This window comes from Camelus ferus, chromosome 16 (assembly GCF_009834535.1).
Source record: "Camelus ferus isolate YT-003-E chromosome 16, BCGSAC_Cfer_1.0, whole genome shotgun sequence".
Taxonomy (NCBI): Eukaryota; Metazoa; Chordata; class Mammalia; order Artiodactyla; family Camelidae; genus Camelus; species Camelus ferus.
Window position 1 is genome coordinate 11,698,499 of NC_045711.1, and position 13,969 is coordinate 11,712,467.

General features: G+C 49.2%; 1 protein-coding gene and 1 non-coding gene across 3 annotated transcripts; one reads left to right on the top strand and one right to left on the bottom strand.

Annotated features, from left to right (window-relative positions):
* Positions 1-2,569: 2,569 nt before the first annotated feature.
* On the top strand, positions 2,570-2,641 carry TRNAA-UGC. Its single transcript has one exon. It is a non-coding gene; the product is annotated as a tRNA-Ala (tRNA).
* A 2,723-nt stretch (positions 2,642-5,364) lies between these two features.
* Positions 5,365-8,790, bottom strand: ASGR1 (asialoglycoprotein receptor 1). 2 transcript variants are annotated; one of them, XM_032498601.1, is made up of 9 exons: positions 8,589-8,790; positions 8,238-8,321; positions 7,048-7,164; positions 6,816-6,911; positions 6,661-6,732; positions 6,354-6,440; positions 6,107-6,258; positions 5,925-6,031; positions 5,365-5,785 (listed from the first exon to the last, which is right to left on the bottom strand). In XM_032498601.1, the coding sequence occupies exons 2-9, from the start codon at positions 8,302-8,304 to the stop codon at positions 5,629-5,631; spliced, it is 855 nt and encodes a 284-aa protein (XP_032354492.1). In that variant the 5' UTR covers positions 8,305-8,321; positions 8,589-8,790; the 3' UTR covers positions 5,365-5,628. The 2 variants fall into 2 exon arrangements, with proteins under 2 accessions (XP_032354492.1, XP_014407079.1); XM_014551593.2 differs by having other exon boundaries at positions 8,585-8,789.
* Positions 8,791-13,969: the final 5,179 nt, after the last annotated feature.

The following is a 13,969-nucleotide window of genomic DNA, read 5'->3' on the forward strand; positions in this document are numbered from 1 at the left end:
GAGTATTGTTAACTCTAGTCCCCATGCTGTGCATTAGGTCCCCAGAATTTATTCCTCTTTTAACTGAAACTTTGTATCCTTTGACCAGCATCTCCCCATTGCTCCCACCTCCAGCCCACTGCCCCTGGCAACCATCATTCAACTCTCTGGTTCTATGAGTTCGAGGTTTTTAGATGCCACGTGTAAGTGAGATCATAAGTGAGTTTTTGTATTTCTGTGTCTGACTTATTTCACTTAGCATAACTTCCTCAAGATTCATCCCTGCTGTCACAAATGGCAGGATTAGGGTTCCTTTCTTTTATGGCTGAATAATATTCCATTGTAGATATATATATCTACATTCATCCATCGACAGACACTTAGGTTGTTTCTGTATCTTGGCTATTGTGAATAACACTGCAATGAACATGAGCGTGCAAATATCTCTTCAAGACACTGATTTCATTTCCTTTGGTTATATACTCAAAAGTAAAATAGTTGGCTCATATGGTAGTTCTAGCTTTCATTTTTGAGGACCCTCCATGCTGGTTTCCATAGTGACTGCACCATTAATCACTGTTCCTAAATGTGGGACAGTAGCCTATCAGGCACACCCACCACGTCGTGCTATCAGCAGGCACCTAGGTCCCCTCCAGTTCCTGCTGCCCAAACAGCACTGCTGTGAACCTCTCTGCAGCGTGCCTCAGTGGACCAGTAAGAGTGTGTATACCCAGAAATAGGATTGCAGGGATCATGATATATGTGCATTCTGAATTCCACTAAATACCTTGCAGAATGGCTATTCCAATTTATACTCCCATCAGCAGGGCATAAGGTTCTCATTTCCCCCACGTCCTTGCCAGCACTTGACTTCCTCTCTAATTGTTGTCAATTGAATGAGTGTAAAGAGATGGCTCAGCGATGTTTGTTTTAAATTGCGTTTCTCTCCTTACTAGTGATTATAAGCACGTCTTCGTATGCACATTAGACCCCTGGGGTCCATCTTCTGTGTACTGCTGTTTATATGCTTCCCGACTTCTCTAATAGGTTTCCAATCTATTTCTTCCTCTCAGGGCTCCTTCAGTGCTGGATGTCTTCCGTTTGTCCTCAACATCCACTGTACCGTTCTCCACTCTTTCCGTGGCTTCAGAGGCTGTATGGCTGCATGAGCATGCTCCCTGGCCATCTGGCTTCCAGGCCAGGCAGGAGCTCAGAGGGAGGAAAAGGAGAGAAATGAATATACTGACTCCCCAGCTCCCTCCCTGGCAGGTGGCTGTGGACTAAGTTCCTCCTGCAACCAGAAGTCACAACAGACTAAGTCACAGCTCCTGTATCTCCACGCAGCATCCTCTCTCTCTGGATTCCTGAAGACGCTACCAACTCCCCACTGCTGGGATACCTGGGTGCCCGCCCTATTTTGGTGGCTTCCCTAATCCTGCTCACAGGATTTTGTAAATCCTCTCTTTATTAAAACATCTTCCAATTACCCATTTCACATAGGCCATCTGTTTCTTGCTGGGAGCCTAATGGATACATTGTCATTGAGCTGAAAATTTTAATTTGCATGCAGTCAATTTCACTGATTTTTTTTTCTTTTTTGGCTTTTTGGCTTTTTGGTATGTGCTTTGGAGGCCTTATCATTGAAGCCCTTCTGTACTCCTAGATAGAAGATTCTCCTTCCTTTTTTTCTATTACTTCTGTACTTTTAATCTTTTATATTTAGATCTCAAATCTATCCATCATCCATCTTTGTATGTGTTGTTGGGTATGGATTTTTTTTCTTCATATGGAGAGCCAATTCTCCCAATAATATCCTTCCTCTACCAACTTGAGGTGCCTCCCTTATTATATATTAAGTTCCTGTTTACGCACATTTCTGTCTCTGAGCCTCCCATGCCGTTGGTCTCTGTCTGTGCTGTATCATTTCCACACTGTCTTTATGAACATGGCTTTGTAGTATACTCTAATGCCTGGTAAGTCTAGTTTCCCTTTCTCTCAATTTTTGCTTTTTTTTTTTTCCCAAATTGACTTTTATCCTTCTGTGTGGATTTTTTTTTTCCTTTAAGATTGTTGAGATGCTTTTAAAAATCCAGCTGAGATTTGTATTTTTATTACATTGAATTTACATATGAATTCGGCAAGGATTTTAGTCTTTTTCTTGTCTACTTTTTATATATCATTATGATGATAGTCGACTGATACACCTGCTGAAGCCCCTTATTAGGCTGACTGTTTATTGATGCCATTGATTGTCCATGTGGATGATCGTATTGTTTTATCGTTTGCTTTCGTAGATGCACTTTTCTCTTTCTCTTCTCTCCTTTCTCTTGCCTGGAATGCATCACAGCTGGAGCAGGACAGGCGTCTTGGAACATGTGATAGAATCCACATGTTGAGAACAGCAGAGGAACAATGTAGAAGCGGTCAAGATCCTAAAAGATTTTATCATAAATAGGTGTTGAACTTTCGCCAAGTGATTTTTCTGCATCCTGTGATTTTTTCCTTTTGGACTCCATTAATCTAGTCTTCTGTACTGCCTATGTCTATTTTATTAATAGATTTTTCTGATGTTAAACTCTCTTTGGAGGGGGAGGGTATAGCTCAGTGGTAGAGCACATGCTTTGCATGCATGAGGTCCTGGGTTCAATCCCCAGTACCTCCATTTACAAAATAAACAAACAAAACAAAAAAATTGAATAAACAAATAAATAAATAAAACTAATTACCTCCCGCCCAAAAAAGTAAAATAAAATAAAATAAATCTATTTTTTAAAACCATCTTTGGGTTCTTACTCAAGGTATATATGCTACTTGAACATGCTATCGCTTTTAATACACCAGTGGATTGGGTTAGCTCATATTTTATATAGGGATTTTACATTTTTGGTCATTATAGTGAAAACTCTCTATTTGAAATTTGTTTAAAACTTGCTTTATGGCCAAGTATTTGCTCAACTTTTTAAAAGTGTGCCAGTGTACTTGAAAAGAATGAGTATTCTGTAGCTGACAAGTGCACTCAGCTAAATGCATCCACTGGCTCATTATATTTCAAACTTCAGAACATCTGTGCTTAGTGATTTTTTTTTGGTCTGCTTGATCTGTCAGTTACTGAGAGAGGCATTACAGTCTCCTACTGTGAATATAGATTTGCATATTTTTTCTTGTACTTCCAAATTTTTTTTTAATTGAAGTGCCACCTTTTTTATTTCATGTATTTTGTGGCCATGTTATTCAGTGCATGTATTTAACACTGGTATACCTTCCTGTTGAATAAAACCTTTTACCATTAGGAAGTGACCCTCTTATCTCTACTAGTACTTTTTGTTATAAAGTGTACTTTGTAAGAAAATTACATCGTTTGAATTTTCCTACCTTTTTTGTACTTTCGCTTTCAACCTCTCTGTCGAGATATGTGTCTTGGGAGTATGGTTGGACTTTATTTTTTATTCTGTCTGGAAGTTGTCTCTTCAAAGGATAATTTAGTCTTTTGCATTTAATATAATCAGCAACATATTTGGATTCATAACTAATCTTTTGATTTTTCTTATTTACCTGTTCTGTTTTTCTCTCCTTCCTGTTTTCCTTCAGATTTATGTTTTTTTCCTTCATTTTTCCCCTTTATAAATTTGGAAGCTATAAGCTCTGTTTCTAAGGGATTAACCTAAAAATTATAACACTGGTAGGAGAAACTGTCTTTACTCTGCTGTTTCAAATCTGATGGTGTTATATAATCACATCCTCTGCATCTGTGCTTCTGTGACCTTTCTCCTCTCTAAAGTCATGTTTGTTTCCTTTTTTCTCCTCCATATTTATTTACCTTTTCCAAGAGTCAGATCATTCTTTTGTTTATGATATCCACATTTTTATTTTCTAGTGCATTAATTTTTGCTTTTTAAAAGAAGTTCCTCCTATTTTGCTATTCTCTTTTCAAGTGTCTTGATTTAAAATGTAGCTTATTTCAATTCAGCCTTTCTTATTTTTTTAATAAATGCCCTTAAGGTTAAATAATTTTGCTTTTGCAAATTTCTTCATAACATCCCACAGTCACGGTATGTAGTGCTCTCTTGTTCATTTCTAAACCACTCGACTGTTTCATTTTTATTTCCTCTTAAACTCAAAGTTGTCTAGAAAGATGATGAGAAATGGATGTTGATTGATTTTTTTTGGCTATACTTTTGTGTTCATTTCTAACCTTATTTTACTGTGGTCACAGCATTGCTCCTTTTTAGAATCAGTGTAGGTTTAATTGGTGGGCTAATACTTGGTCAGTTTGGGTTGATAAACCCATAAGTAGCCATAAAGTCTTCATCTGTTTGTCCCGTTCACTCCATCCTGGGTCGTAGATCCTATTTGTTTTAGGTTTGCTCTTCCATGGTATTGCTTTTCCTCCCATGTTGGTGAGTCTGGGTTATGGGTTCCTCTCTGCATATGTTGTATCTGTTACCTGTCTATGGATGCTGCTTCTGATCGCACTGGGGTGGTTCTGTTCCTGGGGGCATTGCTAGAGGTAGGAGGGTCCCAGTGAAACCCAACAGGAGACTGCAGAGCCCTACCAGGTGCAAAAGCCCTTCCGTGACCTTTCTCTTGTTTGTAAAAAAAAAAAAAAAAAAAAAAGTTGTGGTCTCCCAAGCCTCCCCAGAGTCACAAAAGAGCAAATTTAAGCGGTTAATGACTAGGACAAAAGAATCACTGACTCTTTAGTTCCTCCCTGAGGGACAGAGGGACAGAGGTACCAGGTTCTGATGAATCTTCCTGGGTTGTTTTGCAGATACTAAAACCACCACCAAATGGAAAAAGCTAACTGCGTAACGACCTGACTGTAGCCAAGACATAAGCTGCTCCATCTTGAGCAGTCCTGAGTCTATGGCTTGGAGAATTCCAAGAACTGGCCTCAAGGAAATGGGAACAAACCAACCCTGGAACTGAAAAGTAACTGTGCTTGAAACAGTCAAGATGACACTGATCAGACTACTGCATGACCAGTTCCAAGATGATTGTTGCACGTAGCCCCTGAAACTCCCATTTAAAAGCTTTTGCCCCTGATCATCGAGGGGAGATGGTTCTTTGGGAAATGAGTTCATCTTCTCCCCAGGATTGCTGGCTTCCTCAATAAAGCTATCTTTCCTTTCACCCAGTGCTTGTCTCTCAGTATTGGATTCCTGAGCCTTGAGCAGCTGAACCTGAGTTCAGTAACACCAGGAACAACACCATTTTACAGCTGAGACTGAGACAGTAGACTAACTCACATGCCCATAAATAACAAATGCAGGCCACCTGGCCCGAAGCGCAGCAGTACTCAGGGTGATCACTGCCTGCCCTAGGCTTCCCAGTGCCAGCCAGCCCACTCCCAATTCCTAATCCCCATCAAGCAGACAACTCAGAATGTTTAGTGTATTTCTCTTCTTTTTACTCTAAAAAAAAAAGTCGACAATAACAACCTGCAAACTACAGAAAGTGGCGTGGTTTCGATATTTCCGCCCCTCCAAACATTATTCTCCTTGCCTCAGACACCACCCTTTCCCTTCCCTCGAAATCTTAGATGAAAATCCCCCAGAAAGTGGAGGAGGCCCCCCATAGGAGGGTCCCCAAGCCAGGACCCCTATGGCAGTTAAAGGCTTTGCGGAAATAAATTAGGGGGAGAGGGGGGTGCTAGCTGTCCCTGCCCCGCTTTGTCTCGCAGACCCAGCGGTAGGGCCTCTGGCAGACGTCATCGTTCCAGCGGCCGTCGTCGGTGAAGTGCGCACAGTCCTCGCCTCCCCCGAGCCCGTGCCCGTACCAGTCGTCCGGCTGCTCTGGTCTCCAGTTCCTAGAGAGACCAGACGGATCCGGGCCCCAGGGGGCCAGACCTTCAGCCGATTGGAGGAGCGCCCGGCGGCCTGGGACCTGCCAGGCTGGGACGATGGGGCACAAGCAGAGCCGAAAAGCTGCGGGACGCGCACACTCACTTGAAGCCCGTCTCGTAGTCCGTCCCGTCTACCCATTTCCAGGGCCCGTTTTGGTCGGTGAGGCCCATCCAGGTGTTCACGGGGCCCATGTGGTGCTGGATAAATTTCTGGGGAGAGAGGAAGGGGTGGTGACCTCTCCTGAGACCCGCCAGCCTCCTAGCTGAGCCCTCCCAGGCCCTCACCTGCTCCTCCCAGGAGCCGACCACCACCAGGTGAGCGCTCTCCAGCTCGCAGTACTTCGCAGCCTCAGGCCAGGGCTTCCCAGAGCGAGAGAACCAGTAGCAGCTGCCTTCATAATCCATCCAGTTAACTGGGCAGCAGGTCCCTTCGGAGCCTGGCAGGGGGAAGTGGGAGGGTGGGAAGAGGAAAGATGAGAGGTTGAGGGGAAGTGGTTAGGAAAAACAAGGCTGGGTGCCCCCGCCTCCTCACCGTTGCCCTGGAGGACAGCCATCTGACAGCTCAGGCTTCGCAGGTCAGCCACAAACTGTTTCACGTGGAGCAGCAAGCTGGAGTGATCTGGGGAAACACGGCAGAGGGGGAGTGAGGAAGAGAGTGGGGGAGGGAAAGGAAGTCCCTATGACCACTAGGGCCTGAGAAGGCTCTGTCATCTCTGTGCTAGGGGCCGAAGATCAATCAGAGATGCTCCTGCCACAAGGCTTCTTGGTTTGGCCTGAGAGACCCCTGCATCCTGGGCAAAGGCACACTCGCGCATGCGCACAAACGCTCCATCGCTGACCTTCACTCAGGTCCTGCTGCTGTTTCTCCAGCTGGGACTCCAGGGACTTCATCTTTTTCCCCACATTTCCTCCTGGGAGAGAGACTTGTTTAGTGTCTCAAGGTCCCTACATTCCCAGCCGCCCCTCCTAGCTCTGCCCCCCCAGCCCTCCTCACCCTGGATGCTCAAGGCCTTGACCTGGGCATCTGTGCTCACTGTGAGATTGCTGAACGTCTCTCTAAGGGCCCGCAGCTCCTCCTGCAGCTTGGAGTCTGGGCAGAAGTTGTGAAAAAGTAAAAATCAGGAGGCTGTGTCCACCATCACAGCAGCCAGCCCTTCCCCAGCCACTTCCCCCACCCCAACCGCCAATATTGCTCCCTTCCCAGCCCATCCCCCGAGAGAACCCACTTTGGGATCCGATCACACAGACAACCACCAGCAGCAGGAGGCTAAGGCCCATGGAGAGCAGGAGCAGGCGGGGTCCCGAGCAGAGACGGCGAAAGAGTGATTGGGGAGGAGGCGGCCCTGCAAGAGGAGAGGGCGTCAGGGGCTCAGAGACAGAGGGGAGCCTAGGCCAGCTCTGAGGTCCTAGGAGCAGCCTGAGCCTCCTCTAGTAGACTAGGAGGAAACATACAGATTAAGAAATCTGGGCGGTAGGTGACCCGAAGAATCCCGAGGAAACTGGAGGTGGGGAACCGTGAGAAGTTTGACCTGCTTTAGTCCTAACCAGGCCCTGGGCATTTGCTGACACCTAGTGGCCGAACTGAGTCACCGCATCACATGAACTCAGCCTGGAGGATGTATTTGGCGAGCCGGAGGAGACCTCTGGGGCTGGGCAGCCTTGCAGGTGGGGCGAGAGAAGTGAGTTTCTTGCTCTCCCCATGAATCCCACTCCTCCTCGTTGGCTGGGCGCAGGGAGAGGAGGCAGAGTAACTAGACTTCAGGTCCCTCAAGTTGCTCCCACCCGGGAGTCCTGTGAGCTGGAATATGGGGGCCTCGGCTCCATCCTCGCCCGCAGCCCTTTTCCCCATTAAAGAAAACTGCCCACTCCCATCCGCCAAGAACATCAACCCGGCGGCCCATACAGCATCCCTGCTCCCAGGAGAAAGGGGGGTTGTTTTTCGATGTAGAAAGGCCTCATCCTCCCCTCAACCTTTTCACAGAAATCTTACCCCTTGACCAAACTCATCCCAGACACCTTGTGCACTCACACTCACACACTCATTCACACTCACATACACACACCCACACACATACTTACACACTTGGCCAAGGCTCACAGGGTGTTGGAAGAGGAAAGGAGAAAGCTGTCTAACTTCTTCCAGTTACTCCTGTGCCCCTGGGCACCCCCCTCCCCAGGGTCCTGAGAAGCAGGTGACAAGGCAAGGGACAGGAGGGTCATGCAGAAGCCTTGGGGCACGTGTCACCAAGAAAGGGATTCCAGCCCTACGCCCTGCCTCTCCCCTAGGAGAGATGGCTCAGACGCCACCGGGTCCTTGTAAGTGGGGCAGACCCAGAGAGAGGCTGGGGGCACAGAGAGGAACAGCTGGGGGCCACATAATCTTGCCTTTGAGAAATGGGGGGAGATGTCCCCTCACCTTTTCTGTGTTGATGGTCATTCTCCTCGTTGTCCAGATGCTGAAGATCTTGATATTCCTTTGTCATGGTAGGGCCAGCTGGACCTGGGACCAAGTCAAGGCTGGGGTTAGGGGCTAAGGCTGGGGCTGAATGGAGTTGGGGTGTGGGGTCCAGTCCCTTTCTAAGTTATTGACAGCTATGTGGAGTCCTTTGTTTTTTCTCCCTTCCTCTCCCAGGATTGACATCCAGAATCTATCTTCTGAAGATTTCCCACCCAGTCCCCACCCGTCCTGACACAGGCCCCCCCATCCCTTCCCCAACCTCACCCCACCCCCAGTCGGTTCCCCTGCCTTTCTTCCCCTTTTACTTGCTGAATGTCTTGAGGTTGACTCCTAGGTCCCTCAATGCTGTGCAGATCCCAGGCTAAGAGACAGGCCGAAGGCTGGAGGATTAGGGTGTGCAGACAGCCCTGGATGGTCGGGGGGAGGGGGCAGGGTCCCTTCGAGGGCCCTGAGCCCTGTATGTCTGTGTGTCTGTGCGTCTGAGTGTCTATGTGTCCAAACACACCAAACTTGGCATCTCCAATGCCCAGGACTTTGGACGTAAACAGAGGTAGAAATGGATTTGGAACTCAGAGGGCGTGCGGGGGGTGGGAGCGGGGGATGGGTTGCCTCTTCTTTCCTTCCCAGGGACTGGGGAGTCTCCCGGTCTGTCCCTCATCCTCATCCTCATCTCAGTCACATCACTCCTCGAGGCCCGGTTTAGGGGGGAGAAGGCCAGGAGGGGCAGGGTGCATGTTGCTGTTTCCCCTCTGCCCCACCCCCCTTTCACTTCCTGCCTCTGCATTTCCCAGAATCACTGGTGTCTCCAAATATCTCTGATCAGGATCAGAGGGGCCGATCTCCGCTCTTGCCCAATCGGGCCTATGACCCTGGCATATGAGCCTAGGCTCAGCTTTCTTGGGGTCAGCCCTCGGACTCTTCAGTTCCAAGCTGAGTGTCTCCACTCTCTGGGGAAGTAAAGTCCTCCGAGCTGCATGGGGGGCAGTCGGGGGACAGGCAGGCCAGCCGGCTTTTCCCACTCAGCCAGGATTGGTGCCAGAAAAGCTCCGCGGACCTCTGTGTGCTTTTCATTCTTAACCTCCTCCCACTAGCCCCAGAGCACATCCTTGTTTGATTCACAGGTGAGGAAACCCAGGCTCTGAAGGATAAGAGCTTACCCAGGGTCCTCTGCAAGGAACAGCAGAGGGAGGACTGGAATTCAGGCAGTTGGACTCCAGGGTCTGTGTGCCGCCCCCAGAACCAGATCGCACGCATCACCACAGCTGGGCCCTGCGGTCCCCGAGAGGCTGACAGTCGTCCTCACAGCACAGCCCCATGGCCGGTTCAGGGAGGGATGTGTTCAGAGAGGAGTGTGTGAATTGGAATTATGCTAAACTAGAAACTGGGCAATCTTAAAGACATTAATAAGATGTTAATAAGTCTCACTTTAGGCCCCAAATATGAAGTCACACAAATCCTATGTCACAGTTATTTCAATGAGAAAACTAGACTTGAGTTATGAGCGTTTACATTATGTGAGATATTCAGGAACACGTCCCTCACATAAAATAAGGAGGCCTGGGGCGCCCTCATTGGTCTATTTCTTGAAAACCTCTGTTTTACTTGCATGCGCTGGGACTGTGGCCAGGAATTTTGGTGACTGTTGGGCTGTTAATTTGGCTTTTCCTCATATGCTCACTCACAATCTGGTTTATTCAGACAAACACACCTACGCAGTTTCGGTCAGAAGTGGTCACCCTTACGGGAGCAGAGACGGGAAGGGAGCTTCCGGGCGATGGAAGTGCTCCATTCTTGGTCTGGGCGCTGGTTGCAGGGGTGTGTTGTGTTCAGTTTGTAAAATGGCCGAAAGGTCTACACGTGATCTGTGCGTCCTTCTGTTCGCCTCTTACACTGGAATAAGATGTCCTTGAAAGCTGGTTCTACCCTGTAACCACGTTCCCGAACCCATTGATTAGGGAGCAGGGCTTGGACCAGTGCTGAAAAACACCCGAAGCCAACAGCTCTGACGTGGGAGCCACAGGTGATAAAAACCCTGTGAAGAAAGCTAGACAAACCACACGGGACCCTGAGTGGCTGATTTATAAGCCAGCCCCTTGTACAGTACCAGAGAGAATCCTCAGAAACCAAAACAGCCAAAAACAAAACTATGCACAATGGCGGTGGATGTATGCGCTCTGAGAATGCCTTACATTTAACCCTTTAAGAATATATACCTTGAATTGCGCAAGGTCTTCAGAGACAGAGCACCGTGTGTTCATTTTCTATTGCTAACTAACAGCACACCCCAAACGTAGTGGCTTAAAACAGTGCCCTTTTGTTAGCTCATGGCTCTGTAGGGCTGAAGTCCAAGCAGAACCCCAGCTGGGTTCCCTGCTCAGGGTCTCACAAAGCCAAGCTTGAGGTGCTGGCAGGACCATATTCATTTCTGGAGGCAAAGGAGAAGAATCTGCTTCTAAACTCATTTGGGTTGTTAACAGCACCCAGTTCCTCGCAGCTATAGGGCTGAGGTCCCCGTCTCCTTGCTGGCTGCCAGCCGGGGCAACCCTCTGTTCCTAGAAGCCGCCTGCCTTCCTCATTCCGCGGCCCTTCCATCTGCAAGGTCCAAGACAGTGCCTGAAATCTACCTTATGCTCCAGATCTCTCTGACTCCCCCTGTGCTTTTAAAGGGGCTCATGGGATTAGATTAGGCCACCCTGGATAATCTTCCTGTCCTAAGGTCAACTGGTTACACAACATACACAACTCTAGCATGGGAGTCAGGTGATAAAACCCTATGAAGAAAGCCAGACAAACGACACAATACACTGGGTGTACAACATACACAGCCATCTGTGAGGTTCACTGTAACATAACAATTGTGGGAGTGCTATCTCAGCATGTTCACAGGTGCCCCGGATGATGGTGTGGAATCTTGGGGGCCACTGTTAGAACTCTGCCTTTTCACACAAAGTGACCCTGTCCCCTCTGAGTACACCTGCCCTGGGGATACAGAGCATGTGCGGAGAGCAATTCAGAGAGGCTGGGCGCCAAACCCAGGAATCCCACCTCCAGGGCGATGGAGAAAGGTTCCCTGGAGAAGGCCTGTGATGCTGGCCTAGCAAAACAGGAAGGATTTTCTCAGTAGAAACAAGCAAGTGACTTCGGGAAGAGGAAAAAGTAGAGGGAGAGAAATATGCAGAGGTAACTTGGGCCACCCTGAGAAGGGCCTGGAATCTCAGGGTGAGGCGTCTTGAATGTCATTCGGAAGCTCAGAGATCTCCAAAGTGGGGGGATATACACCCCTGGGGGTCATAAGATCAACCATTAAATGTGGCAAAACATTAGAACCTTACTTATGTACATGTTTATCCCTCTTCTTTAGGTTTCTGCTTGGGGATCTGTTTTATAATGTACCTGATAGAATTGTACAGTGGTACCTGTGTATCAGTGATCTACTGCTGTAAAATGATCACGCCCGAACTGAGCAACTTAAGACAAGGAATAGTCATCATCTCACTTAGTTTCTGAGAGTCGGGAATCTTGGTGCAGCTGAGCCGGTTGGTTCTGCTTCAGAGTCTCCCAGGAGGCTGCAGTCAGGATGTCAGGCGGGGCTACATTCATGTGAGGACTTGACCGAGGCTCGAGGACCAGCTTCCAAGGTGACTCACTCACATGGCTGGCAAGTTAGGGCCGGCTGTTGGCAGGAGGCCTCAGCTCCTCACCACATGGGCGCCTCCACAGGGCTGCTTGGGTGTCCTCACAGCATGGCGGCTGGCATCCCCCAGAGCAAGAGATCCAGAGCACAAGAGCACAAGACAGATTTCCTTTACGACCTGGCATCAGAAGTATCGCTCCATCACCTCCACAATATCCTAGTGGTTACTCAGTGTGGCAGTGCGAACACCAGGGGGTGAGAATAATCAGTGGGGGCCCTCTGGAAGGCTGGCTACCACCACATGGATAAAATTATTAGGTGAGTGAATATATATTGGGGGACACGCACCCCAAAACATTTTACTGCTGAACAACACCTGAACAACGAAGTTACAAACTGTGACTACAGACTTAACAGGGGCCCCTGAAGAGTTGTTGGCAGGGCAGTGGTGAGGTCAGGTCTATAAGCTGAACAATGGTCTGACTTTGGGGCGGGTGATGGGTCAGAGGTGGGTCACTGAGAGGCAGGGAGCTCGGTCAGGAGGCTCCTGAGTTGGTCCCAGTGAGAAAGTGAAGCTTGAGGCCAGAGAGGGCAGGTCACATGGGCAGAACTTTGCAGAGGAATGGAGTGAACCTGGTGGTGGCCGCACATGTGGCGAAGAAAGGGATGGGAAGGGGGCGGTGGAGAGCAGTGCACCTGGCCAGGGTCCAGAAGGCTCCTGGAGACCTCAGAGACTTCTGGTCTGGTGGCACTGAAGGCAGAGTCGTGGGTGTGGCCCAGGTGTGACAAAGTGCCATGTGATGAGGACACAGTGGAAAGAAAGCAGCGCAGGACGGAGTTCCCGCGCGTGGGAGGAGAGGAGCCTCAAAACAACGGCAAGTCATACAAGATGCAAAGTGGGTGTGACCCTTGGGGCCAGCTCTGGGGACCCGAACACCAGATTGAAAAAAGATGGTCAAGGAGAAAGGGTGCTGGGGCTGCTATCAGGGTGAGGCAAGAAGAGGGAAGTGCTCTTCAGGCAGGTGGAGGGGGAGGCCTGGGCAGTTGAGGAACAGAGAAGGGGTGGGTGGAGAGAAGGGGGCACATGGATGCTGTGAAAGAAGGATGCTGATGGCTGGAGATCCCCAGGAAGGACGTTAAGGCAGGGGAAAGATGGTGCAGCAGAAAGAACCTGAAGGCCGCTGTCACACACATGTGAGTTCACCTTCTCTGGAAAGTGGGTTTAATGCCCATCTCAGACAGTTATGTCAAGGTTAAATGAGCTAACGAGGGAAAAGCACTTAGCACAGTGCCTGGCACACACTAAGTGCTCTGCGCATGCCAGCTACTTCTAGCCTCATCACTTACAGCTCAGCCAGGAGCTCAGTCAGACCTCCAGGGCCTCTGCATGGCGGGAAAAGGGGAAGGTTGGGTCAGGAGAACAGAGCACGTCTCTCCCCAAATCCCAGAGGGTGGTCAGCAACTTCCCCAGGACAGAATCAGGGCCTTGGGGCATTGTCTGAGTTAAGACAGTCCCCTCCCCTCCTATGGAGGAGACCTGAGTTCTGAGTCCCCGCAGGCCTTGCCCACACCTCTCAGAGCACTTTCAACCTCATGTTTGGAGTAAGCCTGCCTCCCCTCCTGCCCCAGACCCAGAGGACTGGGACTACACCTCATGCCTCTCGGCACCGTCCGGGCTGCAGAGCCACAGACACAGCAGACCTTGAGAAGAGGCGACTGAACAAATGAGCAGAGGGGCAAAGAGGAGGCTCAGTGCTGACCTTTCAAAGAGGGTGACTTATGGCTCCCTAGATCTAGCGGCTGGCTTGGGCTTGGGTGGAGATGGGGCAGGAGAGGTTAAGGAGCTGCACTCGGGCTGGAAGGCTCAGAACAAGCGGCAGCAAAAAAAAAAGAGGGGGCTCTGAGCAGGAAGGAGGGGGCCACTGTGCACAAGTTCAAAATGTGAACCATAAACTCACCCAAGGGCTTCAACATCCCCTCCCTGGGGCTCGGCAAGAACTTGCCTGCGGAGTGGGCGGGGCCAGAGCACCCCCACCCCATCTCCCGTAGGCTTTCT

Coding starts and splice junctions, on each gene's coding strand:
- ASGR1 (XM_032498601.1), bottom strand. CDS start 8,304: ATGACAAAGGAATATCAAGATCTTCAGCATCTGGACAACGAGGAGAAT. Junction 7,165..8,237: donor TGACCATCAACACAGAAAAG/GTGAGGGGACAT, acceptor CTCCTCTTGCAG/GGCCGCCTCCTCCCCAATCA. Junction 5,786..5,924: donor GACTACGAGACGGGCTTCAA/GTGAGTGTGCGC, acceptor TGGTCTCTCTAG/GAACTGGAGACCAGAGCAGC.